The 27,393-nt window shown below is 42.2% G+C and overlaps 3 protein-coding genes across 7 annotated transcripts in view; 2 read left to right on the top strand and 1 right to left on the bottom strand.

The window, feature by feature from the left end:
- SLC9A2 (solute carrier family 9 member A2) overlaps nt 1-9,274 on the top strand; it is an 86,907-nt gene extending 77,633 nt beyond the window's left edge. The window contains exons 9-12 of the mRNA XM_027128711.1: nt 1,769-1,865; nt 4,093-4,224; nt 5,701-5,791; nt 6,811-9,274. Of these exons, the coding sequence (XP_026984512.1) occupies nt 1,769-1,865; nt 4,093-4,224; nt 5,701-5,791; nt 6,811-7,181 (691 nt within the window). The 3' untranslated portion in view covers nt 7,182-9,274. The remainder of the gene's footprint in view (nt 1-1,768; nt 1,866-4,092; nt 4,225-5,700; nt 5,792-6,810) is intronic.
- SLC67A2 (solute carrier family 67 member 2) lies at nt 1,589-17,764 on the bottom strand. Of its 4 annotated transcripts, XR_003437612.1 has the most exons (5): nt 17,556-17,764; nt 13,282-13,369; nt 12,630-12,673; nt 2,534-2,646; nt 1,589-1,700 (listed from the first exon to the last, which is right to left on the bottom strand). XR_003437612.1 is itself a non-coding variant. In XM_027128717.1 (4 exons), exons 1-4 carry the CDS (start codon nt 17,694-17,696, stop codon nt 2,620-2,622), a joined length of 300 nt encoding a protein of 99 aa, XP_026984518.1. In that variant the 5' UTR covers nt 17,697-17,764; the 3' UTR covers nt 2,139-2,619. The 4 variants fall into 4 exon arrangements, 2 of the variants coding, with proteins under 2 accessions (XP_026984518.1, XP_026984516.1); XM_027128717.1 differs by lacking the exon at nt 1,589-1,700 and having other exon boundaries at nt 2,139-2,646; XM_027128715.1 differs by lacking the exons at nt 1,589-1,700; nt 2,534-2,646 and adding an exon at nt 11,786-12,010 and having other exon boundaries at nt 17,556-17,759.
- Nucleotides 17,765-17,862: 98 nt separating this feature from the next.
- The window catches only part of TMEM182 (transmembrane protein 182), a 68,637-nt gene continuing 59,106 nt past the window's right edge, over nt 17,863-27,393 (top strand). For both annotated transcript variants that reach the window (XM_027128713.1, XM_027128712.1), the window contains exon 1: nt 17,863-18,015. The gene's annotated coding sequence lies outside the window, so the exon portion shown is untranslated. The remainder of the gene's footprint in view (nt 18,016-27,393) is intronic.

Raw genomic sequence — 27,393 nt, 5'->3', positions numbered from 1 at the left:
CAGTGACTTTAAAATAGAAACAATAACATGTTTAAGGAAAGAAAATGGCATTGACACTTTTGGCATCCTCATGGAGACTATATAAACAAAAAATATCTAAGTGGAATATTTGAGCTAAAAATAAAGTAACTAAATTTAGGATCTCATTTGGTAGGTAGAAAAACAGATTAGACACAGCTGAAGAGAGAAGTGATTAATTGGAAGATAGGACAGAAGGAAATAACCAGCATGAAGAAAAGATGAAAAAGAAATATATGGGATAATTTCATATATATATAGTGAAAAGTTCCAGAAGGAGATGAGAGAGAAATTGGTAGAAGCAATATTTTAAGAGATAATGACTGAGAACTTCCCCAAATAGATAAAGGATATGAACTGTGACAACCCCAAGCAGATTAGATAGGGAGAGAACCAAATGAGATACCTGCTAGTAAAACCACTAAAAGTAAAAAAATACAAAGAGAACCTCTTAAACATACTCAGAGGGAAAAAGAGACTTATTTTCTTCAAAAGAGAAAAAAAACCTGGCAACCGATTTTTCAGCAAAACCAGTGGACACCATTGGTAGCTTCAAAAATTCTGAAAAAGTGTAACTGAACTTAGAGCTCCATATCCTGCTAAAATATCCTTCAGAAAAAGTAGAGTTAAAACTTGGGAACTTCCTGCGCTTAGGAACACTAGACAGCACTTCAGAGCTATGCTTGGGGACCATTTAGAACAGCAAGATCACCCATAAAAAGCACAAAAATGTGAAAAACATGGCACTAAATAGGCTGTGAAAAGGACATTTTTTTTTTACAGCATGAGAGCTGAGACAAGGGGGGCAGATGAGTTTGACCTCATTTGGGAACGTGCATGCCCAGCGACTCAAGTTTTTCTCCACTTTGCACATGTCTGTGAATGACTAGGACAGTGCAATGAGTACTGATAATGTGTTTATAAATTTTAGCAAGTAGTTGAGCTTGCAGATACGGAATCCCTGAATAATGAGGATCAATTGTATGTACATACATATTATAAATGGTGTCTTTGTAAATGTTTCTAAGGAGGTATTTAAAAGAATAGACCATAATAGCAAAATGCAGCTAAAGTTTTTGTTGGGGAAAAAAATCCTATATTAATTTATGGAGTATTAGAAATAATAAAGTGATAGTATTGCAAGCTACTCTGGTCTTTCCTCCTTAAATAATTGCATGAATAGACCCTGAAAAAACTTGTGCATGATTAAACTTGTATGAATGATTTTGACACTGAAATCAATATTTTAGATTTTTGAATTATTTAAAAATATTGAATAATTCCTAAGTGTTATTCTTTAAGATCCTTCTTCTTTTTTAAAAAAATTAATTAATTAATATTTTATTTTTGGCTGCGTTGGGTCTTCGTTGCTGCGCGTGGGCTTTCTCTAGTTGCAGCGAGCAGGGGCTACTCTTCGTTGTGGTGTACGGGCTTCTCATTGCGGTGGCTTCTCATGTTGCACAGCACGGGCTCTAGGCACATGGGCTCAGTAGTTATGGCTTGTGAGCTCTAGAACTCAGGCTCAGTAGTTGTGGCCAATGGGCTTAGTTTCTCTGCGGCACATGGGATCTTCCTGGACCAGGGCTCGAACCTGTGTCCCCTGCATTGGCAGGCAGATTCTGAACCACTGTGCCACCAGGGAAGTCCCAAGATTCTTCTTCTTAAATGATGATATTATATCTCTAAGAAAGAAAATTGATGAATTTGATACATGTTGCATAGTAAAATATTTTTTTCTAAACTTTCACAGTGACTGTCGTGAAGAAAAAATAAGGAAGCTCACACCTGGTGAAATGGATGAAATTCGAGAAATATTATCAAGAAATCTCTATCAGATCCGTCAGCGAGTAAGAATAATTTACTTAGCAAAATATGTATTTGCCTTTGGCTAAAAATATGCCTTCAGATTAGATGCTGTCCAGTTACAGTGGCTGTTGTCCCACCGTCATGCACCCTCAGCAGGTCCCACACCAGACACTTCCTTCCCTCAGACCCACCCCAGGGTCTGTCCTTTTAGGGTACTGCCCTCCTCCCAGACATCTTGGTCAAGGCTCTAGGCTGGAGACCCAGGGAGCTGGGAGTTCTGCTACCAAAGGATTGGAGATTTAAAAAAAAAAAAAAGTGTGTTATCTAATGGTGAGGAAAGCAATTGATTGCTCTTTAAAATTTTTTTTAATGAAATAGCTTTATTGCTTAGAAGAAGCCTTTTAAAAATGTATTTAACCTTCTTTGTTGTTCATAAAGTGCGATCGTTTCTTCCTTTCCTGTATCTTCTGAGTCACTTCCTTTAAACCATTTCCATTTTTAACACCTCGTTCTCATAGTTTGCTAATAATACAGTTAACAGTGCATACAGTTTGCCGAGCCCGATTTCTCTGCATCGCGTGTATTACCTCTTTTAATCCTCTAACAAGTGGTGTTATTATTGTCTCCATTTTACAGATAAAGAAACTGAGGCACAGTGAGGTGAAGTGGCACAGGGACACAGCAGTTGTCAGGGGTCCCAGTCACTCACATCAGGGTCATTTCCGTGGCTTCTTAGCTGGCCTCCCCACAGACCAGCCCGTTCCATCCGACATTACGGCTGCTCCATTCTTTTCCTCAAGCCCCTCTTAACGCAGCATCCTCCTATTTAAAATGAGACAAAGCAGTCGCGGCTTTCAGGCTAAACTAACTATTCTTTCAGCCTTTGGGATCTATTTTTAAGTTCCCCTTTCTACCTCTCCCTCAGCCACCCAGACACCCACGGAGGACAGGTCTGAATTCATTCTTGGACTGTGTTGCTCTCCCCTGTGTCTCCACTTGGAATGTCCCACTTCTTCCTGTCAGTCCATCCATATTCTCCGATTTTTAAGGTTTCCCCAACGCCCTCTACGTTGTTCCCAGACCTGTCTTTGAATGGGATAATAGCACTTAGAGCTCCTACATGCCACGCAGTTCTAGTATCTCCTTTCGTGATTTAGTTATTATTTTGTTAGCTTTCAATGCCCAACTAAGATAGCCAGTTCCTCAAGGCAGGAATTGAGTGCTCTTCTGCATTACTTCTGTTTATCTCTGCTAGGTCTGATATAGTTCTGGGGATAAGGGTATTCCCAAGAAGTACACATTATTTCTATCAGAAAATGAATTTAATTACTAAATACAATTTATTTTAGGAAGTGGATTTCTCTAGAGCTTGTAAAACTAAAAATATTATGCCCTGGACAGCCCTCGTTTATAAATTGTATGGCTTCAAATACCAGGACATGATCATTACTGAGGGAGCCAGCAGCTTTTCTCAACTTGCAAAGAAGAAATGTTCTTGACTTAATAGAGGGTCATGGCGCCACCAAGTGGCCCAAAGTGGTTGGTTTCTGTACTAGCAATTACTATTCAATAGGGAAGGTATGAGTTGACTTGTGTTTTTCCCCAGCCACTACTGATGGGTAAATATAGACAGAGTACTTCAAGGTAGTCGAAGGTGCTTGATGAATTCGATCGTTTTCTCATTTATAAAGATCACACTTTTCAATGAAAAAAAAGTATTCACCGACTCTTATTAGAACATGAATTCTTCTTTTTTCTTAAGTAGAGGATTTTATTTGGTTGAATCAAATACATAGTTATTGAATACATGTGTGGATATATGTATTGACTATATCTATGAATAGAACAAAGCACTGTATTCCCTGCAGAAGATACAAATGAATAAAGTACAGCTCCTGCTCTGACACATTTAGACAAGACCACCACCATCACCATCTTCATCATAGCTAATAACAGTAGGTAATATCAGTTGAGCACTTCTCTGTGCCCAGCACAGTTGTAAGGGTTTCTGTGACACCGATATATCATATATCTCTACAAATAACTTGAAATTACTACCACTGTTACCCTTAAATTGAGATTTGGTAGAACATGAATTCGTTCAAAATTTGAAAGGATGTTAACTTCTATACTTCTTGTTTTTCCCCTCTGCACGTTCATCGTTAAGTACCTATCAGAGGTACGAAGCCAAAGAAATGGAGTAAAGTTTTGGAATTTCCGGGCAGCGATCATCGTTTTTGTAATTCGTTGCTTGTGTTTTCATTTCAGACTTTGTCCTACAACCGACACAATCTGACTGCCGACACGAGTGAGAGGCAAGCCAAGGAGATCCTGATCCGTCGAAGGCACAGCCTTCGGGAGAGCGTTCGGAAGGACAGCAGCTTGAATCGGGAGCACAGGGTAAGGGGGCTTCGTGGCCCTGGGACGCAGAAGGCTTCCAACAGCAAAGCCAGGATGGCCCTGGGGGGCTGATTCACCCCCCTCCATCCTGGGATGGAGCTCATCATCACGTCTTTCCAGACGTTGCTCGGACACCTATCACCTTCCAGACACTGTCTAGGCACTTGGAATACGTTGGTGAACAAAATGACAGAGCTCTTTTCCCTTGTGGAATTCACATTCTAGTGGGGGAGAAGGCCACCGGGAATGGACAGAATAAGAAAAGTATCTGTTATGTTAGACGCAGTAAGTGCTGTGGACAAAATAAACCTAAAAGGGCTGAGGAAGGAGATTGGGAGGATGGAGAAGGGTCATACAGGGTACAGTTTTTTCTTTTTTTTAACATCTTTATTGGGGTATAATTGCTTTACAATGGTGTGTTAGTTTCTGCTCTATAACAAAGTGAATCAGTTATACATATATATATGTTCCCATATCTCTTCCCTCTTGCGTCTCCCTCCCTCCCACCCTCCCACCCTCCCCTCCCACCCTCCCTATCCCACCCCTCCAGGTGGTCACAAAGCACGGAGCTGATATCCCTGTCAGGGTACAGTTTTAAACTGAATGGAAGGGCCAGGCTTCATTTGGAGTCTTGACCTTTCCAGGGAGAGGGTGCAGCCTGAAGGGGGGCTGCCGTGCGTGCATGTGTGGAAACTTCTAGGAGGCCGTGTGTGTGTGTGTGTGTGTGTGCACGCGCGCACGTCAGGGGAGTTTCAGATGCTGCATGCTCAGCATTCGACTTGGTCCAGGGCATTGCCATAGATAAGGAAGCCACTTTAAAAGGATATTCTGATTGACTGATCGAACATAGCAGGCAGTGCGTCTCATTCTCAATAATGTTCTATACCGAGCTGTCAGAGACCAAAACGGTTATGTGTGAACAATATTATTTTTTTTACATGTGAAATGTGGCAGCATCGACTAAAAGTTAAAGAAACTAGAGGCTGTGGCTTCGGATGCCACAAGGGCCAGCACGTTGGCTATAGTAATACTTTCTGTTCTGTCATTTTCAAGATTTGTGAAAGTAAATACAACTTAAACATGCTACATTTTTCATGTATCTTCCTCCCTATCCATGTAGGTTCTAAGTCTTCTTTAGTAATGCTTTTATAAGTGGGTGTTTCTGTAGCTTTTCTTTAAGAAAAGCCGGTGGTTTTCCTACCTTGTTCCTAAGGGTCCCACTTCATTTCTGTTTTCCTTAGTAGTACTGATTTCCATGATATCTTAGGAGAGGTTTTACCTATTTTAAATAAAATGACTATGACTTGGAAATGTATTCCCCATCCCTACAGCTCCTCACCCAGTAGTTTCGGAATCCAGAGCTAACATTTTAATTTTTAACACCCAGGTTAGGTTTGACATAGAATTCTAAGCCCGTAACATACAGTAAATGACACGTGTGTCATCTAAACAAGGTTTTCTATTTTTTTTTTACAGGTTTCCACCTCAACCTCCCGATATTTATCCTTACCAAAAAATACAAAGCTTCCAGAAAAGCTACAAAAGAAAAAGAATGTTTCTAATGCAGGTATTGAATACAGCTGGAGCAAAAAGACTTTAAACTTATTTATTCGTGTTTATAAAATAGAACATTTTCCCTTCTTTTTTAAGGACAATGAGTTCAGTCGTTTGCAAATCTATAATAATAATTTGGTGACCTTTTATTAGTGTTGCATCCTTTTGGAATGGCGTTCTGTGCACGTTATACGTAATTTAATCAGTTATTTGATTCTATTCGATGTGGCAAAAGCAGATGTCACTGTGTGTGGCTGATGAACAGGTAAATAGAAAGCTGTCAGTCTTCAAAGGTTTAAATTTAATTGTTACTCTTACAACATTTCTAACTTTAAATGTTCATAATAATTTTAAGATATTTTCATAAAGGCAACTATATAATTGACTTCTGGCTGTAATTATTAAAGCTTTGACATGACGGCTAACATCTCTTCATTTGATGGTAATCTTTATGTAGATTGCAAGCCATATTGGTGTTTTGACCATTTTATGAAAATATAAAGGAAATAAAGCTGTGCATGAGATTGTACATCCTAGATCAAGACAAGAGTCTTCATAATAGCAGCTAATTACTGATCTGTTTACCGTGAGCCAGACACTGAACTGAGCCCCCTGGGGCCGTTCTGACGGGGCAGGTGAGCGCACAGCTGCCGCCAGGTGGTCTCAGTTTGACATCCAGCTCCACCACTTACTAATATCTTTTGAACCTCAGTTACTTCATATGTAAAGTGGGTGGTTATGAGGATTCAGTAGGTTAATGCATTTAAAAGCGCTTAGGACAGTGGCTGGCACATGGGAAGCTCTTCAGAATTAGCAAGAGTACACACTTGTGGACACGCGTGCTCATGGGACTTATGCACGCGCCCAGGACTCAGCTGGAGTCGGGGTGAGCCCTCTGGCCTCCCTGCCCGACCCCCAGAGCCCTAGGGAGGGCACAGCAGGTGCCAGACCCACAAATGTATTGGCCAGTCGCCTGTAACACCTTCTCCCTAAAAGGCCCGCCCATGCTGTCCTTCTTTTGCTCTCTGGCAGGTGGCAACAGCAGTGACTCAGACCCAGATGTCGGGACCACTGTCCTCAACCTGCAGCCCCGAGCCAGGCGCTTCTTGCCAGAACAGTTCTCAAAGAAAGCCCCCCAGGCCTATAAAATGGAATGGAAGAACGAGGCAGATGCTGATTCCAGGCAAGCGCAGCCCTGCAGCTCCCCAGCTGCCCACAGCAAAGAGGGGGGCCCCCAGGCCCCAGGCGTGCTCTGCCAGCCCCTCCTCTCCAAAGGCCACTTTGGCTCCATGCGGGGCGACCATATGAACGAAGGCATCCGACCCAAGGCGCCACCTAGGCTGGTCCGAAGGGCATCAGAACCTGGAAACCGGAAAGGTCGATTCGGGATTGAGAAGCCTTAATGGAAATGGCCAAAGCAGACCTGGGGGGACCGGCCCTGCCCAGCTGTGGCTGGTTACCCAGCAATGTGACACAGCAAGGGAATCCACTTCCAACCCTCTATGCACCTAAATACTGTCCTTGGGCGGTAGAGCCATGCCTCTGATCCATGGGGCGAATGCTTATCCCAAAAAGCAGAAAATCAAAGAAACAAAAGCCCCATAACATGTCTCATAGGACCTGTTGCTAGCAGTTGTATTCTGTGCAAGCCTGAAGAAAAAAAAGCCACGTGTGCCTTTATTGAACTTGAAGGACAGAACTTGAAATTTTTAACACACCCTTGTTGGTGAAAGTTTTAATATATACATATATGCCTCAGATTTTATTTATGAAAAAATATGTATATCTGTAATGAGTTTTTCAGTGAACGGCACTGAAAATACTCAGAACACCTTTCCATGGCATCCAGGGCAGCTCCTAGAGGATGGGGGGCATCAGCTCAGGGTGGAGGTGTTTCCTGATCCTGAGCTGACGCCAGTTGGTTAAGGAAGAGCACGGCACGGAGCAGAGACCCCTGAGGATGGCAACAGCCAGAGCATCTAGGCAGAACCTCGTGGCCTGGCTCCCAGACTGTAGCGCCTATGAAATGATGAGAGTCAGCTGGTTTTCAATTTGTTCCTCGTTCTACCGAGTGTTTTGGGTGACATCTAGATTCCATCTCCCCGTCGTGTTTAAATGGTACAAAGAGAAGGGCTGTGTGGGTGACACCAGCTTATGCTGTATGCCAGGCTCAGAGCCAGCTTGTGACGAAGTCTGGCCTCACGTGGTGGGTGTGGAGATGACAGGGCAGCGCCTGCACAGCTGGCTGCCGGGTTTTCTCTTGTGCAATACTGGGAGGAGGATGCAGGAGACCCCCTGTCACGCCCACCTGCAGCCACCTGCTTTAGACCTTTTCTGTAGCACATTCTAGAACTTTGAATCCAGGACAGAGGCTCCAAGCAGACAAAGATAAAAGTAGGGATAAACAATATTCCAATGTTTAACCAATTGGTGAGAATTCAGGTTTTGAATTTTATGCAGGAAGCACTTTGGAGAATGTGGGAGTTCTCTTTTTTTTGCACTAGTCTGTAATTTCTTACCTCTCCCCCCTCAAGAAAGTAGTAGCTCAAATTCTTCATCTAAAAACGAATTCTACTCATCTGAGTACTTTTTAAAAGTACAGCAGAAAGACAAGAAGTGGAACATAATCATTAAAGATTAATATTGGAATCTCTCAGACGATAGATTTTATTGGCCTGTCACTCTTCCCAGAAAAACCCCCTCTTTAAAACTTGACTAGAACAAGACTCAAAATTTCTGGGTTTAGATATGAGATGAAGCCACTCATGTAGTCCCTTGGATTCACATTGGAGATACAGCAAAGGAGACAAGTGACCACCTACAATTGCTGGAAAAAGATGAATAAATTAAACAAAAAGATCCGGTACTTAGAAATCCTCAGCCGTAAATCTTATCCCTTCCTTCTTCCTCCACCAATGTGAAGTAAATCTTCTACCTTTTTTTCTCATGTTCTAAAATCTTGGAATACTGCTAGATTGTTGGGCATGAGACAGAGGGAAGGGTAAACACACAAGGTACAAGTTCAAAAAGTGCACGATTTCTTTCCCAAACTCTCCCAGGTTGATCAGTGGAAAGCAGTGTAGACGTAATTTGAAAACTGCAAGTTTAGGACCCTGTGCCAAAATTCTTAATTTTAAATGGAAATATTTATATATAAAAAAATATATATGTATTTCATCTGCTGGAAATAAATTAAAACTGACTTTTAATTTAGAATTTTCATTATAGGACTATGATTCACCAAGAGATGTGATGTATATTTTTGAGAGTTTGAAGACTAAGTTACAGTTTATGAAATCTGAAAAGGAAGCTGAGATGTAAAATGATCTTAAAAATGAATTTCCTGATTTTTCTTGGTGTCCTAGATTAATAAATATTAGAAGGAGTCTAACGTTCTGGAACGGAAGGAGAAAAACATGGAAATGTTTATTATGATACTTCTTGTTAAGCACGTAGACCAAATTCAGCTTTCACCAATTAAAAGTCAGGTAAAACACTTGGATGACATTGTGTAAATTTCTAAAAAGGAACACTTATGTCATTTTGTCTTTATTATCAGTTTAAATTTTTCCTTATCTGTGGAATGATAAAATCGATGAAAAAGAAATTTGACTTTAGTATTTTCTCTGTACCTTCTTTTTATGAAATTATTGATTTCTAGACACTACAGGAGGAGAGGGTATGGAGTTGAAACCCTTTAACTAAATGTCACAACAATCTAAATTTCTGCAGTACAGAAACCTCCCTGCCCTTGTAAATGATTCCCTTGTTTCAAACAACACTTGATCCGGCCAGAGTTCCACTGTGATTGTGGAATTTTGATGGGTCTTTCATATTTGTTGTCAAAAAAATTGATTTGAACTATTTACAAAGTCAGGGCTTATTTCTTTATATGTGATGCCAAGGCCGGTTATTGGGAGCAGTTCTGTCAGTTAGCAGACGATTAGAAATTGGCCCCAAAGTCTGACACTTTTTAGAAACATGTGTTTGCTGTATATGCCCCCAAATATTCAGGGTGAAACTCCCTTCGGCTTTTGCTAAGTTTTGGAGTCGGGGTGTACCGTTTTACCTGGCGGCGGGGGGCGGGCATGTTTCTTTATATAAGAAGCGAGAAGCAGTTACTTATTACAGGTCTCAGCCCATTTTGCATCTGTTGCATTGCCCAAATCATGTTTATGTTAAAACTGGCATTTCACAAACAAGTATGAGAACTAGTATTTTATTAGTTCCAAGTGCATACTTTACTCTTTCAAGAGTGATTGAAGGGTTTCTTTGTGCAGTTGATGTAGCTGTGACATTATCTGTTGAGGCCTGAACACTGAATTTGATTCCCTCCGTCAGCTTGAATAAGCCAGCCTCATGAATCAGAACTGTCTGGTGATCTGGGATTTTCTGGTTCGTTTTTTTTTCTCCACTCTTAGAGCAAAATGGGTAGTTTGCTGGGGTTTTTCTGTTTTTTTTTATGTGAACCAATTTTTTTTAGTCTTTATTGAATTTCTTACAATATTGCTTCTGTTTTATATTTTGGTTTTTTGGTGGCAAGGCATGTGGGATCTTAGCTCCCTGACCAGGGATTGAACCCGCACCCCCTGCGTTGGAAGGCAAAGTCTTAACCACAGGACCGCCAGGGAAGTCCCAGCTTGCTGGTATTTTATATCCCACATTTTAACCAGGTCCTTTCTTCAACCTACCTGCAAGGCAAGTGAGAGCCCCAGCTGGTAACTGCTGCCTGGCAGGGACCATAGCTCTCGTCCACGATAAATGACAAGAAATGACAGCTCCCTCTGGAATTTTCCCCAATGTCATTCACTCCCCACGTGGCTGACACCCTCAGACGGTCGGTCAGCAGATGGTGGCCAAATACCCACGTGGTTAGTCAGTTGCCGAGTGTTTTCAGCGTTCTGCTGGCACGTCATTTTCCAATCCCGTTTATATTTCTAGTTTTCTACAATTCTTTTTCAAATAAAATTCTACTTGACTACCTCTAAGAATAGTCAATAAACTGTGGGTAGTTCTCATACCGGTCTGGTCAGGGAATGGGTTTTTCTGTGTGCAGAGTTAACCTAGCTACTGTAAATGGACGGTCACGTTTCAACCCGCATGGCCTATTGATTCTTTTGGAGGGCTCGGGACCTCTCAGTCTGTCACAGAGGTTTTATGGGGAACCGTCGTCCTCGTATTGTAGGGTGGAGAAAATCCCTCCGTGAGATGCCCAGCCGACTTTAATGCTGGACATACTGGTGGTGACTTTTCTGTAACGGAATACTTTGAATTAAATATTCAAATGTTTTTCCCCTTTTTTATTTCATTGGGTCCTGCTGAGTCATAAGTACTAGTGGTAACTGAATTTCTAATTTAAACGAGGCTTTTTTTCTACCTAAATTTCTAATTTAAATGAGGCCTCCAGTTACAGTATCTGCCAAACAAATTGTATGTGTGTACGCTGACAAAGGAGTGCTTCTCCTGGTTTCTGTGAAATGTCGTACAGAAGTTTAAAATATTAAGTTACACGGAAACATTTAATTAGTCACTATGGAGAAAATCATACATCACATGAAACTAGGAAAGCCCCAGAAATTCCAACTTTTATATTTATACATCAAAACCATTCTCATTTGTACTAAATGGGGTCATGAGAGCTGGAATTTGTGAAAGAAGAATTTTTAAGAGTATTAAAGTAGTTTCAGGGCCTTCCCTGGTGGCGCAGTGGTTGAGAATCTGCCTGCCAATGCAGGGGACACGGGTTCGAGCCCTGGTCTGGGAAGATCCCACATGCGGCGGAGAAACTAAGCCCGTGCGCCACAACTACTGAGCCTGCGCTCTAGAGCCCATGAGCCATGACTACTGAGCCTATGTGCCGCAACTACGGATGCCCACGCACCTACAGCCCGTGCTCCACAACAAGAGAAGCCACTGCAATGAGAAATCCGCGCACTGCAACGAAGAGTAGCCCCCGCTTTCCGCAACTAGAGAGAGCCCGTGCGCAGCAACGAACAGCCAACACAGCCAAAAATAAACAAATAAATTCATTAACAAAAACAAATAATAAAATATATTTTACACATGAGCCACTCTTCGGGAACACAGTGTTGTATGTACATGGTGTTTACTCACTGTGAGACCAGCTATTTAGACCAAGGTCACAGCTGATCAATCCCTGGGACAAAACTGACCATTCTGTTTGTACTGCACGAATGACTGGACGCCGAGGCCTCAGGACCAGCATGGTGCACTGGAGGGCACACAGGAGCAGGAAAGAAGGGGCGCATCAGTGAAAGGTTCTGAACTGCAAACTACTGCGTGGTGAGAAGTGGCAGTGGCGAGATCAGCTCTGGATCTTTCTACCCCCTGCGGTCGGTGTACAACCCACCACTCCCAGTGGCTCCTCCGTCTATACACTTAAGTTTTATAATTGATAAGCCATGTAGTTCAAAAAGGCCCAACTTCAAATAGAATCCTAAGATCTGAATGGATTTGATGACTGTCAATTAATTGAAACAAACAAAACTGGTAATAACTTCTGTTTGCATTCTTTTCTCCTAGTACAAATTTGGCAGGGAATCATGGGAAAAACATGTTACAATTTAAAAAGCGGGCTCTCATTCTGACTCAGCGAGTCCTTTCAGATCCAGCCACGCAATCTCTTCAGGCCTATGTCTTCTCAGAGGTCAACTGAGGGAGAGAGATGACCGAGGGATCCTTCTTGAAATAAGGGCACTGCCAGTCCTCACCATCTGCACACTTCCTTTTTGGTAAACCTCAACCCCCTATTTTACTACAGCCATGATGGGTGGCCTCAGAGGCGTAGGGTTATACTTTCAACATGTGTTGCCAGGTGGAAGAGGACTTACCACCAATGTGCTGGAAAAGAACTGCAAAACGCCGCAGGAGGAGCCTGTAAAAAACATAAGTGATATCTATAAAATCAGCTAGACCCATCACAAAAATGGATGAAATTAACAGAAAAACATTAGGGGAAAAAAGACCATTTTTAAAAAGTAAATTACCCCATAATAATTTTTAAGATGGAAGAGTAAATTAATATAATTTTTAGTAAAGGCCTTCAGAATAAAATGGAGGGAAAGCAGGAGAGAGACTAGAGGCAAAGGTCACCCTTAGGGACCTTGAGAGAGTCCTTCTCAACCTGCATGAGGCGAGAAGTCATGACTTCTCCGTGACTATAACATTAGGCTACAGGTTCCCGCAGGCAGGAGTCCATGCCTAACCAGCTCCCTGGAGAGGCTCAGTAAGTACCTGTGACATCACAGGCGGTGTGGGGCATGGGGGTGATGCTATACCTGGAAACCTCTCTGAACATACGTAGTCTAGGAAAAGATGAACTACATTTGCTCCAGGGTTGTACTTTGAAATAGTCTGAAATTCATTTTATCCCCTTTTCAGTTCACCGTTGGATATTACTTAGCTAAAAGACTGATGTGTTTTCAGGTACTCAGTTCAGGGGGGTTGAAAATCAGTGCCCTGAAAATGTGCAGGATTGCTCACCTACTATTCCAGCAACTGCTGGACTCGCTCCAAAAGACTTGACACGAAGGCTCAGTAAAGGGACGACCGTGCTCACACCAAACAACTCCTAAGCAACAAAGCGCTCATTAACGCAAATTGGAAACTGAGGCCTGGGTGTCTTTAAAGTGGTGATCCTAATTATAAACTGATTTAAAAAACCCCACAGTATGTAAAATTTGGAGCAAACAAGAACTCAAAATTGTATTCTACAGTAAGCTATACTCATCAAATTCAAGGGATCAAGGAATCTAAATACAATGTGTAACAAGAGCTGCCACCTGTAAATGCCTGGATCGCCCCGAGAATCCATTTTAACTTTAGCTTCTTTGTCACTGATCCTTAATATTCAAGGAGCACGTACTACATGCATTCCTCAAATTTAAAAAATGGGGAGTAATGAAATGAGCCAAGAGGGAGGGGTAATGTGTATTTCTGAGCAAAGCAGCACCTGTTGAATAATGTGAAATTCCTCCCGGAGTCAAGGAAGGAGACCCATGTGCCATCTATAGCCTGACGAGGTAAGACCTGAAGGGAAAGTCTCAGTACAGCAGAAAGGAGAGGAAGGCTGATGTACTAGAGGGTGGCCTGCCGTTCTTCACTAAGGCACAGAAGGTGCATGGGCCCTGGGGTCAGAGGTTTTCAATTCCAGCTCCATCACTTACTAAGCATGTGCCCTTGGAAAGTTATTTCATGTTACCAGCGTCGGTGCTGCCATCTGTAAAAAATGGGGATAACAGTACCTGCGTGGTAGAAACGGGATGAACATTAAGAGTCATGATGGCTGAGGGAGGTCTGATACAGCAGAAGTGGAAACGTGTTCTCTTTCCTTCAATTCTGGGGTAAGTACTGATCGTTTGGGCTAATACTCTTGAGTTAGTAGAAAGATATTTTTTCCTTTAAGTTTTGTTTTCCTTCCTCTGTCACTTGGTTACCTGCTACAACTGGTTCAGGAGAGGAAAAACACATCTTGCACACACACAGAGAGTTTTCTTTATATTCAACCCAAATTCCTTTTCCTGTAATCCTGGTTAAATAGAAATATCTTTTTTCTTCCACAATTAATCCTTTGCTTCCTTCTCTTGGTGGCTGTATATTAACCTAACATAGAAACACGAACTTCCAAATACGCTTCTTAGGGGCCCTTTTCCATGGTTACAGCTTTAGATGGCCATATACTTAATATCCAGTGACCTTAAATAGCTGACACATTTATAATACCAGAACCATGGCTCATTATTTCAATTTTAAGACTACTTAAAATTTCCTCTGTTTCTGAGCCAGTTTCTTCTGGGCTTTACTATCAGCTTTGCCCCATCAGCCTGCTGATGATTTGTAAGACTCAAAATACATCAGCTAGCTGTTGAATTTTCTGGCTTTTTCAGAAAAGGAAACTCAATTGTCCAACAAGATTCTTTTTCCCAAAAAAATTCCCAGTACCACTTGTCATTTATTTCGAATGATTATTCTAAATAAGAAGGGGAGGGGAAGCTGTAAGCAGTCAGGCTGAAATCTATAGGAGGTAAATATGAAAACGGCAACTCATAACAGACTTACTTTAGCACTTAGCCTGAAAAATATTATCTTTCTCTAGCCGGCTGCTAGCTCTTTCCTCTCAGGAAGTTCTGTTTTAAAATTGACTTCTCCATGACTATAAAAGGCAGCTTCTCCCTTCTTCTGAAGCCATAGCTTCTTCAAAACCACCCTCTTTTGAGTGCACTTCAAATCTGGCAACTGGTCATGTGCTTATAACCATTTATAAGGAAATCAGGTGAGAGGGGACCACTTAAACCCTTCTCGGGGAACATCTACCTCTCTCAGTGATATCTGATGAACACATTCTAAAGTTTTAGGACCCTTTTCAGGGTAGGAACCCAAATATTTCTTGATTAGTGGATTATCTTTTTTTTAAAAAAAGAATTATCACCTGACTAAAGCTGATTAAATGGAATCTAAATCTCTCCGGGTATCTGGAGGAAAGAAAGGACCGCAATCATAGATCTTAGCATCATCTTAGGATGCTAATCAAAAAGTACCTAGAGGGTCATCTTAGTCTTCCTTCCTGAACAAATTAAAACCTGGCAACACAGATAAGAGCTAAAAACAAAACATTTTGGCAAATGCTTTCATCTTATTCCTTTCCTCTTCCAATTGGAAACCATCTTCCTAAAAGTCTTAGGGGTCTTTACATCCCTAGGTATATTAAAAATAACAACTAAATTATGTATAATATTCCTTAGATGTTAGCTAACAAAGAGCCTTTAGATTCTTCAAGGATACCCAAAGTGGCATGTATTTTAATTGTTTACAACGTTTTCCATTAAAAAATTCCCTATTCTCTTTTAACTCTGGGAAATCTTACATTTTCTCCTTAAGATATTAGAGACCTAATGCTTCTTTCTAATTATTAAAATTATTAAAACTTTCCATCAGGCTTGCTAGATTAGGCTGTGCCATGTGCACAGCATGTAGCCAACATACGAGAAGCTTGGAATATTTAAATCTGTATCGGAAGGTCATAGTGAATGATCTGCAAATTTATTTTAAAAATCTCAAACTATTTTGCCTTCTCGTCATGTTGGTCTCCAAAACTCTCTGAACCCTGGTCTGGACTTTCCAGGTAAGGGTCCTTTTCATCTGGCAGAGCCAGATTCCAGTACCATCTGAGTTAGGGTGGTCCCCATCCCCTACCAGAGCATGGATGACACAGAACTCCCTTTCCAAATTTGAAGAACCACCCACAGTGGACGGTTCTGAATTCTGGGTGACTGGATTGGAAGGCTGAAGAGGCACCACATCCTGAGACTGAACTAAGATTAAAGAAATGGGATCAGAAGGAGAGCCAGGCTCTGAACCCAAGCACTGAGCCTGGGACGGGGTCTGCCACGGTAACTGGAGACAGAGAGCCTGGTGCAAATGCTGCCCTCCCTGGGTGTCTCATGGTTCTGTGTCTAAGGGATTTGATGAACATGCTTTCATCGTTGTCTTAACAACTACTAGCTCAACATTAAACTTTACAGACTGTTGAACAGCTTGCACTGAGGATGGGGAAGAAGGCTGTCTCCCCACTCCTCTCCTAGCTAAGCACAGCTCTGCATCCTAACTCGAGTCAGGCATCAGACTGGGGAGTCGTGATCTTCACCTGCATCTGGGCAGAAAACAGTAATTCCTCTTTGCCAGGACCCAGTGCCCTTGGGGACCATCTTCAAGGCCTCAGAAGGCAGCCTTCTCCTAATGACACTTAAAACTGATCAGCTCCTTTTGTCTTCAAGATGAAGTCCCAGGCCCAGCAAAGAGGAAATCCTCCTGGGTCCTTGTCCCAAGGCTGCCCTAACCCGGATTAGCTCACAACCAGGGCAACTGAACCAGGCCTAGACTTGGGGAAAGAGGGGTGAAGAGGCAGATGTAGGGTTCCCGCATATAATGGCACAGGAATTACCAACACAAGCTCAGTTAGTAATACTGCAGGGTCTTCCCGGTTGGGAATGTGTATTACAGTGCCTGGAGCTCCATAACCCCTACCCCGTAACAGGTTTTCATAAATTCCATGAATAAATGGAGGGCCAGCTGGCTGGATGGCTTACCCTACCATACACTCAGTTTTCTAATCTTCCCATTCTACATGGGAAGTTAATAATTGTCCTTATTAAACCAGGACGCGCACACAAGTCGTAACAAAACCGAACGTGCCTTGTGCAATATATAAAGTTTGTCGAAAGGCAGATGTGTATAATTCACTGTGATTTGCATTTTTAAGCATTCCAGTCTACCAGGAACCCTAAGGAAAATGTACCTAATTCTGCCCAAGCGGGGTGACCAACAGAACTTCCCCAGCTGGCCTGGTAAGAAGGACCTGTGTGTTCCTACCGCTCCCGTAGCTACTGCACGGCTGGGCTTCCCCAAGCTTGCCCCGAGCGCCCCTGCTGTCCAGGCTGCAGGTGATGCACCTGCCACAGGATCTAACACCCAGGGTCACCCTCGAGCGCGACTCGGTCACCGAGTCACACCTGAAGCTGGTGCTGGAGCGTCTTAAACGGCGGGGCTGCGATTGGGGGGCGCGAACTGGACCCAGTGCAGGCGCGATGGGCAGGCCTCATTTGTGGTCAGGTGCAGAGGTAAGGGGGTTACGCGGCAAGAGTGGGACTGAGAGGTAGGGAGGCATCACCAGGCAGACCGCTGCAAGGAAAAGCACCCTTGATCGGGTTCCAGGTCGCGGACGCAGCCGGCACTTCGCGCCCAGCCCCGCACGCACTCACCAGGAATCCCACCAGGTAGAGACAAAGCAGGAAGCGGCGGGCTCCGACGGTACCGGGGCCGGGAGCCCCCGCCTGGGTCCCTGTCCTGGGCTTCTCCCGCGGCCACGGTGTCGCCGAGGCCAGGCCCCGGTCCGGAGCCATGCCGCCTCAGCCCCAGCGTTCCGTAGGCTCACACGCACTGGGGGCTGAGCTCACCTGACAGGCCCGCGGCGCTGGCCCCGCCCCTAGGCGGAAGCGGGCGGCTGCGCCTGCGCAGAGCTGAACGCCGCGGGCGGGCCTTCTTGGGCTGTGCTTCCTAAGCCGGCGCGGCGGGGGGAGTCTGCACGGGTTCCCGCTGGTTCGCGTCCCGCCCGGGGAGTGGACGTGTGAGCACGACGCGCTGGTTTTATGACGGTGATGATGAAGCTCTGCGTATCCTGGGGATAAAGAGCCCGCCGCCCATGCTATTGGAGGGCTGGAGGTAATTGAGATAATGAGCTTCATCTGAGGAGTGGTAGGGGTGGGCCTAGGTGGTAGCGCCGGCTTCGGTGGGAAGATGCGCAGACCTAGGGCTCTAGTTGTCTGTGACTGACCTGGAGAAAGTTCCTTTGGCCCCTCCCGGTTTCGGTTTGCCCCCTTGAAACACAGGAGGACATAGTGTGGACCAGCCTCCTGGAGTTGTGAGGATTCTACAAAAGCCGCGAGCGCTTTCTCTGGGGCCCGCGACGGGAACTCACATCTGGAACATTCACTGTCCTTTAGGCAAGTTGGAGCCTCTGTCCTTTAGGCAAGTTGAGGTTTTCCATCGCAAGAGGGCAGGGCTTCCACCAGGGGCGTAACAAAGGTGCTCCTGAGAGGAGAGGAGGCCGTCATATGGACGTTTGGGCCTCCAGGTGCTACCAACCCGTTAGGAAGCAAAAGGGGTACCTCTCCTAGCTGGAGTGATGGAGCCTCGTTAGCGAGGAGAAATTGGGTGATGTACAGTGGAGTGAGGAAGGACTTTATGTGGAAAATTCCAGAAACATAGAAACAAAAGCAGATAGAACTCTGGAAAATCAGTTCCTGAACTCGCGAAGGAAGAGTTTCATCCTTACATGGAGTAAAGACCCCTGACCAGCTTATGTTTAGGCTGAGGGCAAGTGAAGGAAGAAATAAGTAGGAAAAAAAAAAAGAAAAATCAAAGAAAAAAAATCTCAGTTTTGGAATCAGTGTCTCTTGTTATTCCTATAATAGCTGTTTCCAGGAATAAGTTGATTAAGGGACACTTAGTTTCAAGCTTCATTTATAGATATGAAATTTTATATGTTAATTGTCCTGCTGTTGTCAATTTGAATTAGGTCATTAACATTACTACTGTTTCTGAAATCTCTAGAAAAGTTTTCTCCTTTAGATAAAGAACCTTGGCAAAAAAAAAGAAATAGGTAGCAAAAGAAGGAAGCCATAGATATCAGCTAGGACCTTGGGCCCGGGCCCAGTACAGAAGTGAGGACTTGTAGAAGCTTTGCATATTTTCTCTCTGTTATACATGTGGTTGTTCGCGTATGCTAATCTTCTTCTGTCTTCTTCCAAGTGTAATTTTACATACAAGCAGTTGGAGCCTAACTTTACAATTTAGTCTTTAGGTAACAGAAAATGTAGTAAGACTGACTGAATTTGAGGAGTAATTGAGTAATGTATAGAGGCAGAATGGGTGCAACGACCGTTGAGACTTTTTTTCTTGTGTTAGGTGGAAAAATAGAGTTGTTTTATGAAAATTGAAATGTGAACAGAAGGGTGCATTTGGAAGCTGAGTACCGAAGAATGGACCGTGCCAGTTTTCAGTTTATTGCTCTTAGCTCCAAATACACGCCTTATTGCCCTGCTGTGTGACCCTGGAGCTGGACCTTGTAAACATATCTCCTTTGCTAGGTGGCATGATGTTAAACTCTGGCAATAGACCGTGCTGAGGGACACTGTATGGGGAAGGAGCTTCTCTTCCAGACTAGTGTGCTGTGTGTGGTAGCCAGGAGAATGTGAGACACTTAGTGTTCCTTAGCCCCCAGCAAGGTTCAGTGGCACCCATACAGGCGGCAAGTTCAGTGGGCATCCCAGCTGCTTTCCAGGGGAACCTCCCAGGTGCCCTAGCAAGTAACTTCTGGCCATTTCCATAGGCACCCCTCTGGTGGCTTCCCAGTGAGTTTCATCAGTTTCCCAGCTGAATGCAGTAGGCAAGCACAAGATATAAAAGACATCTGTATTTGACAGAAAGATATAAAATTGTCCCTATTCATAAACCACATGGTCATCTATGTAGAAAGCACTAAGGAATCTATGAAAAAATGTACTAGAACTAGATCCCAATGGAGTTAAACAAGATAACAGAAAAGTAGCTGAAACACTCAGAAATATCTGGAGATTAACAGCACAGTTCTAAATAACGCATAGTCAAAGATACACTCTCAAGATAAATTAAAAAAAATATTTTCAACCAAATGAAAGTGAAAATACAACTTATCAAACTTGGCAGATGCAACAAATGTGGCCCTTGGAAATTTATAGCGTTGAATGCCTATGTTAGAAAAAAGATCTAAAATCAATAATCCAGGATTCCACTGTAGGAAACTAGAAGGAGAGCAATTTTACTTTCTTTGTTTAGAACCAACTTTCTGATCTATATCACATTCCTTCTTCCTGAAGAACTTCTTTTAACATTTCTTATCTTACGTGCTGGCAATGAATTCCCCCTGTTTTTATTGTATGACTAGGCTTGTTTTTTCCTTTACTTTTAAAGGGTATAGAATTCTAGAGTGAGATGTGGGTTTTTTCTTCATTCAGTCCTTAAAAGATTTCACTCTATTGTTTTCATCCTTGTATATTATCTGATGATACGTCTGCTGTGTTCTTCTGTAGGTAATTTGCTTTTTCCCTCTGGCTGCCTCTAAGATTTTATCTTTTTCTTTGATATTCAGCAGTTTGAATATGATAGGCCTACTTGTGTGCTTTTTCTATTTTGGTATTAATCCTGCTTTATACTGTCTGAGTTTCTTTGATCTGTTATTTGCTGTGTTTCTCATTTAGGAACATTTTCAGCCATATTTCTTCAGATATTTCTCTGCCCCATTTTCTGCCTTGTACTTCCGGGACTCCAGTGATGCAGTAGCATGACCTAATGCTATTACCCATTAGACCTTGAATGATGTGTTCTGTTTAGTTTTTTCTTTCACTCTTTTTTTCTTTTCATATTTCAGCTGGGATAATTTCTATTGATCTGTCTTCAAGTTCACTGATTCTTCCCTTGTCTGTGTTTAGTCTGCTGATGAAATTGTCAAAGACAATCACCATCTCTGTTATTGTGTTTTGATATCTAGAATTTGCATTTGATTTTTTCTTACAGTTTACATCTCTGCTGAAGATGCCTATCTGGTCTTAAATATTGTCTACCTTTCCCAACATAATCTTTAACATATTTATCATAATTATTTTAATTTCATTGTGTGATAATTTCAACATCTGTGTCATACCTGGGTTTGGTTATGACGATTGCTTTGTCTCTTCAGACTGTGTTTTTTCTTTCTTTTTTTTGAAACAACATTACTGAGATATAATTCACATACTACACAATCAACCTATTTAACATGTGTAATTCAGTAACTTTTAAAATATTTACAGAATTGTGCGACCATCATAAAAATCAATTTTCAAATATCTTAATCGCTCCAAAAAGAAAACCTGCACATCTTAAGCATAACCCTCCAAACCCCCAGCCCTCCAAAGCTTAGGTAACCACTAATGTACTTTCTGACTCTATATTTGCTTATTCTGGATATTTCAGAATGCATGGAATTATATAATATGTGTTCCTTTGTGACTTTTTTTTCCCTTAGTATAATGATTTCCTAGTTCATCCATATGGTAGTATGGATGCTAAATAACATTCATTGTATGGTTATACCACATATTATTTATTCCTTCATTAGTTGATGGACGTTTGGGTTGTTGGTTCCAATTTTTGGATATTATGAATAATGCTGCTGTGAACATTTGTGTACAAGTTTTTGTGGAGATATGTGTTTTCATTTCTCTCACAGTGGAGCTTCTAGGTCATTTGGTAACTTTACGTTTAAACGTGGAGGAACTGTCAAACTGTTTTCTACCGGCAATATATGAGTGTTCTAATTTCTCTACATCCTCATCAACACTTGTTATCTAATGATTGTGGATTTACATTTCCCTGATGGGCGATAATATTGAGCATCTTTTCATGTGCTTATGGGTCATTTGCATATCTTCTTTGAAGAAATGTCTGTTTAGACACTTTGCCCATTTCTAAACTGGTTGTTTGTCTTTTTATTATTGAGTTGTAAGAGTTCTTTATATATTCTAGATATGAGTCCTTTATCAGATATATATACTTTGCAAATATTTCTCCCAGTCTGAGGGTTATTTTTTCACCTACTTGATAGTGTCCATTAATGAACAAAAGTTTATTTTGATAATGTCCAGTTTATCTAATTTTTGTATTGCTTGTGCTTTTGCTGTGACATATAAGAAATCATTGCCTAATTAATGGTCATGAATATTTATACCCGTGTTTTCTACTAAGAGTTATATGGTTTTAGCTCTTACATTTAGGCCTGTAGTCTGTTGTGAATTACTATTTTTTGTAAATTTTGCGAGATAAGGAGGGAGTGGGCCATGGCTAAAATGTCAAGGACTCTTGCTGTTCTTGTCAAAATTTAAGTAGATTTTTTTGAATAAATGTTTCTTCATTTGCTCTTTGCTTTTAGGACAATTTTCTTAGACTTTAAATGGTCAGATGTTTTAAATAGATTTCACGAGTTATACTAGTTTCACTGGGGAATGGATCCGTGGAACTGCCCTGACTGTCATTCTGGAAGTAGAACTCAGACTGGTTTTTCTTGCTTTTCACGCTCCTGTAATATTTTGTTGAAAGCTTGGCATGTTGTATAGGACAGTAATAGTGAAATTATACTAGTACGTATATATACACACACTTTTCCTCCTGCCAGTCCTTCAGTGTGAGGGTGTGTGTTAATCTGGTCGAGAGTGGTCTGAGACTGTAGTTTGTTGTTGCTGTGGTTGCCCTCCAGACACCATACTCTTGACCTTTCTCTAGTGCAGTGTTTCTCAACTACGGTGATTTTGCCTCCTGGGGACATTTGGCGCTGCCTGGGACATCTTTGAATTTGGGGTGTGCTACTGGCGTCTAGTGAATAGAGACTAGAGATACGGATGAATAGCCTACAACTCATAGGGCAGCACCCCACCCTCCACAACAGAATTATCCAGTACCTAATGCCTGTAGTGCCAAATTTCTGTTACAGTTCTAGGTATATTCCAGTGTTTTTTGTACTTGACCCATGTTGGCACGTTGGTGGCCGGCAGGGGAGGGGAGCATCCTCCGATAACTGTGTCTCAGCCAGGCTCTGTCTTAGACGGGCCCTGCGAACCTGAGTCTTGGGGGTGCAGCCTTCACAAATGCTCCCATCCCTCTTTCAGCTGTAGTGCTGGGCCTGGCATCACATATTCCAGCTCCTCTCTTAGGGACAGAGGTTTTTTTTTGGTTGTTTTCTTTTTAGTAGACTTTATTATTTAGAACAGTTTTAGGTTCACAGAAAAATGGAGCATGAAATACAGAGAGTTCCCATATATCCTCTGTATCCACACACACAAACCCAGCCTCCCTGATTGTCAGCGTCCTGCACCACAGTGGTATTTTTCTTATAGTCAGTGAACCTACACTGACTGGTAGTTATATCCCCCAGAGTCCATCGTTTACTTAAGGGTTCACTCGCGGTGTTACATGTTCTATGGGTTTGGACAAATGTATCAGGATCTGTATCCACCATTATGGATTCATACAGAGTAGTTTCTGTACAATTCTGCATGCTCTGTGCATAGTCCTGCTTCTCTCTCAGGGGGAGAAAGTTCCTCCTTCCTCCCTTCTTTCCTTCCTTTCTTTCTCTCTCTATCCCTTTCTTGTTTTATTAACCTCTTGTCTTACTCAGCTACAGGGGGAGAAAGTTCCTCCTCCCTCCCTTCTTTCCTTCCTTTCTTTCTCTCTCTATCCCTTTCTTTCTTGTTTTATTAACCTCTTGTCTCACTCAGCTACAGAGGGTTTCCACCAGTGCCCTAATGTGACAATTTTGTTGCTCTTCCCCATGCAGATTAAGGCTTTTGTTCCATAGGGGAGGGAGGTCAGTGGTTTGGCAGTGCTTGCTTTTCTGCTCTCCCAGCCAATACCGAGATGGGAAAGGATCTCAAGGATTGTTGAGAAAAAGTAAGCTCATCAAATCCTCCTTTATTGGGACCTGCAGGGTCTTCATGCTGACCACACTTGGCCTGTATTGATTCATTAGACCTTTTTTTTTTTTAAAATAGATCTTTATTGGAGTACAACTGCTTCACAATACCGCGTTAGTTTCTGTTGTACAACAAAGTGAATCAGCTATATGCATACACATATCCCCTCCCTCTTGAGCCTCCCTCCCACCCTCCCTATCCCACCCCTCTAGGTGGTCACAAAGCACCGAGCCGATCTCCCTGTGCTATGCAGCTGCTTCCCACCAGCCAACTATTGTACATTTGGTAGTGTATATATGTCGATGCTACTGTCACTTTGCCCCAGCTTCACCTTCCCACCCCATGTCCTCAAGTCCATTCTCTGTGTCTGCCTCTATATTCCTGCCCTGCAACTAGGTTCATCAGTACCTTTTTTTTTTTTTTAGATTCCATTTATATGCGTTAGCATATGGTATTTGTTTTTCTCTTTCTGACTTACTTCACTCTGTATGACAGACTCTAGGTCCATCCACCTCACTACAAATAACTCAATTTCGTTTCTTTTTATGGCTGAGTAATATTCCAAAATGGGACTTACTTACTCTTAAAAGCCTTTGCAGAGCAAAGGAAACCATAAACAAGACAAAAAGACAACCCTCAGAATGGGAGAAAATATTTGCAAATGAAACAACAGACAAAGGATTAATCTCCAAAATATACAAACAGCTCATGGAGCTCAATATCAAAAAAACAAGCAATCCAGTTAAAAAATGGGTGGAAGACCTAAATAGACATTTCACCAAGGAAGACAGACAGATGGCCAAGAGGCACATGAGAAGATGCTCAACATCACTAATTATTAGAGAAATGCAAATCATTAGAACTTTTTAGCTGAATATTCTTAGGAACTTACATGCTTGCCATTCTGCATTTCCCCAAAGCTTGGGTCCCTTTTCTTCCCACAGAAGAAAGACAAGTTTTCCTCAGAAACACAAGTTGTTTGATTGTTTACCTGAGACCTTGATTCTCCCATGGGTTCAAGAAAAGTCATGCATTTGAAGTTAGTCTCACCTTTTACTTGCGGAGAAGGTGGCAGAATGCTCTTCCCAGTTCTCTATAAACTCCAGGATGGAAATGGAAGCCTTATTGCTTTTTCCACATTGTAGTATTTCTTTGACAACTGATGCTGAACTGAGATCTGCCTAGAGCATCTAACTCTTGACTTTATCTCCGTGTTCTGGGGTGACACGTTAGGGCCTCACCCTTACAACCTCATTTAACCGGAATTACCTCCTCATGGGTCCTGATTCATATGTAGTCACAGTGGTGGCCAGGGATTCAACAGATGAATTTGGGGACGAGTAACAAATCAGTCCGCAATAACGAACTCTGCCATAGAGAGATTCAGAGTTGCCTTGATTTTCTCGATGATGAAATGGGGGAAACCACAGCACTTATCACAGTGGGTTATTGTGGAGGGTGAATGGCTTAATAAGCCTAAAGCTCTTAGACTAATGCTCAGGACAAAGTGAATGCTGGGTGTTATTATTTTGTCGCTGTTGTCTTTTTTATTATTTAGCTTTTGTGCTATTTGAGTATGCTGATAAGTCCTCCCGTAACCCCTTACCACACGTGTAATTAAATTAAATAGAACTTAAGGGACTTGGCTGAGCGGGACATGAAGGGAAGTCTGTAGCACCTGCAGCATCAGACCCTCTGCCTGCATTCTGACTGTAATTTCACACCAATGCAACACCAGCTACTTTCCCCCGACGAGACCCTCAGGGGGCACTAAGGTCACCCGGGTGTGTCTCTCCCTGCCTCCCACACTCTCTCATGAATTGGATTGTCTTTCCTTTGGGGTCGACCTGTGCTGGCTCACAGACCTGGGGCTCATTTGAGCTTTTCACAAATCCCTTCTTGGAAAAGTCTTAGGAATGGAAATGTAAAAGTCCATCTTCATCTTTACAAATAAAGAAAGACCCAGTGGCAAAGGTATTTAAGGGGAAGGCAACATCCCCAGAGCCAAGGATAAATAAAAGTGTCTTTCTCTAGATTAAGACTCAAGTCATGTGTGCAAGATTCATACAAAGCACTTTGACAACCAGGAGACCAGAGAGGGGAACCTTTTCATTCACAGGCTTCTGGTATATGGAATATACGTGTACCCTCAGAAAGAAATACAACGAGACAAAGGGATGAGTAAATTAAATCAAAATTATAATCGTTAAATGTGTATTTGTTTACATTCCTATGGTTACATAATTTTCATTTCTATTTTTATGTATCAGAAAATTTCCCCTTTGTCCTCAGTTTTGTTTCTGAAATGTTTTTTTGTGTGTTGATTGCAATTGAAGGCAGGTTTTTAAAAAAATAATTTCCAAGTTTTTTGTGCCTTTCAAGAGTTAATGCACTTAAGTGCACTAAGAGTTCTTTATGGGAATTGAACTTGGAGCTAGGCGTCGGACACTTTTACAAAGTGAAAGATATTTTTGTAATAGAACTCCCTTTGTTTGAGTTACTTGTGTAAGTAGCTCTTAATTTGGTGAAGTGTAAATTGCCCACATTAATGAAGTGAATGAGCCTGTGGATCCTGATACAGTTGTGTTCAGCATAAGCTATTTATCAGGGCCTTGGTGCTTTGATGGCATCATCTTAGTTAAGGCTGTTCAGCATCATATCCTGTGAAAATGGGAAATCCTTGCACTACAGTATTTGTGTGATATAAAAATCCCAATAGCAAATCCTTGCTCTACAATATTTGCATTATATAAAAATCCCAGTGGACCATAGTGTACCACGGAATGCAATTTTCTACTGTGGCCAGCAGATGGCAATGTTCAACCCAATTTAATTCAACTCAGTAAGAGTGCTACCTGGTCAGCTAAGTTTTTACTGAGCACGTACATAAAGCATTGTGCTACGTGTTAGGGATGTAGCAGTAAACAAAAACAGAACCTCTTATCACCCCCATAGAGTTTATATGTTGTTCCTGTACTCTGTGTAAGATGAGAAGGCTTGTGAAAATAATCTCTTAAAATTCCAGATTGTGGTCCTATCGTCATATTGTTGGATGGGGGAGGTAGCAGGGAGGGTGACACACAAGAACCCAGAACCGTAACACAGAACAGATTTACAAAGGTCATTAGAGTCACAGAGACATATAGTAATGGTTCATGGGCAGGAAAAATCTGTTTCAATCGTGATCACAGGGAAGACAATTAATTTTAGGGTCATCATTTAGTCTATTGTCTTGTGTCTAGGACTGTGGGGCCACAGTCCCTTATACGTAACCTTGAGGGCCTTATATGTAACCTGATACGTAACCTTGAGGGCCAGGTGTATTTAGAACTCAGAATTTTGAGGATTTTGAAAAAGTAGCAACATGCATATACCGTACATTACTTAACACCCCCCGTGGAACCTGGCGAGCCCTGTAGTCAAACACATTCATGCTTGTGAAGTCAAGTAGGTAAGAATTCACACGATAGCTTATGTGCACCCTCATGCCAATCAGGTTTGCTTTGCCACAGCTTTTGGTTTTCAGAAATTTTGGATGTTGGAATGGCAGATAAGT

This window comes from Aethalodelphis obliquidens, unplaced genomic scaffold, assembly GCF_003676395.1.
Source record: "Aethalodelphis obliquidens isolate GAN/ISIS:26980383/991018 unplaced genomic scaffold, ASM367639v1 scaffold35, whole genome shotgun sequence".
In the NCBI taxonomy this organism is placed as follows: Eukaryota; Metazoa; Chordata; class Mammalia; order Artiodactyla; family Delphinidae; genus Aethalodelphis; species Aethalodelphis obliquidens.
This window is presented reverse-complemented; position numbering and strand designations above follow the sequence as displayed.

Excerpts from the sequence above, each read along its gene's own strand:
- SLC67A2 (XM_027128715.1), bottom strand. The coding sequence starts at position 17,696 with ATGGCTCCGGACCGGGGCCTGGCCTCGGCGACACCGTGGCCGCGGGAG. Across the intron at positions 13,370-17,555 it reads TCTACCTGGTGGGATTCCTG|GAGTTGTTTGGTGTGAGCAC; the intron begins GTGAGTGCGTGC and ends TTTGTTGCTTAG. Across the intron at positions 12,674-13,281 it reads AGCAGTTGCTGGAATAGTAG|GCTCCTCCTGCGGCGTTTTG; the intron begins GTGAGCAATCCT and ends TGTTTTTTACAG.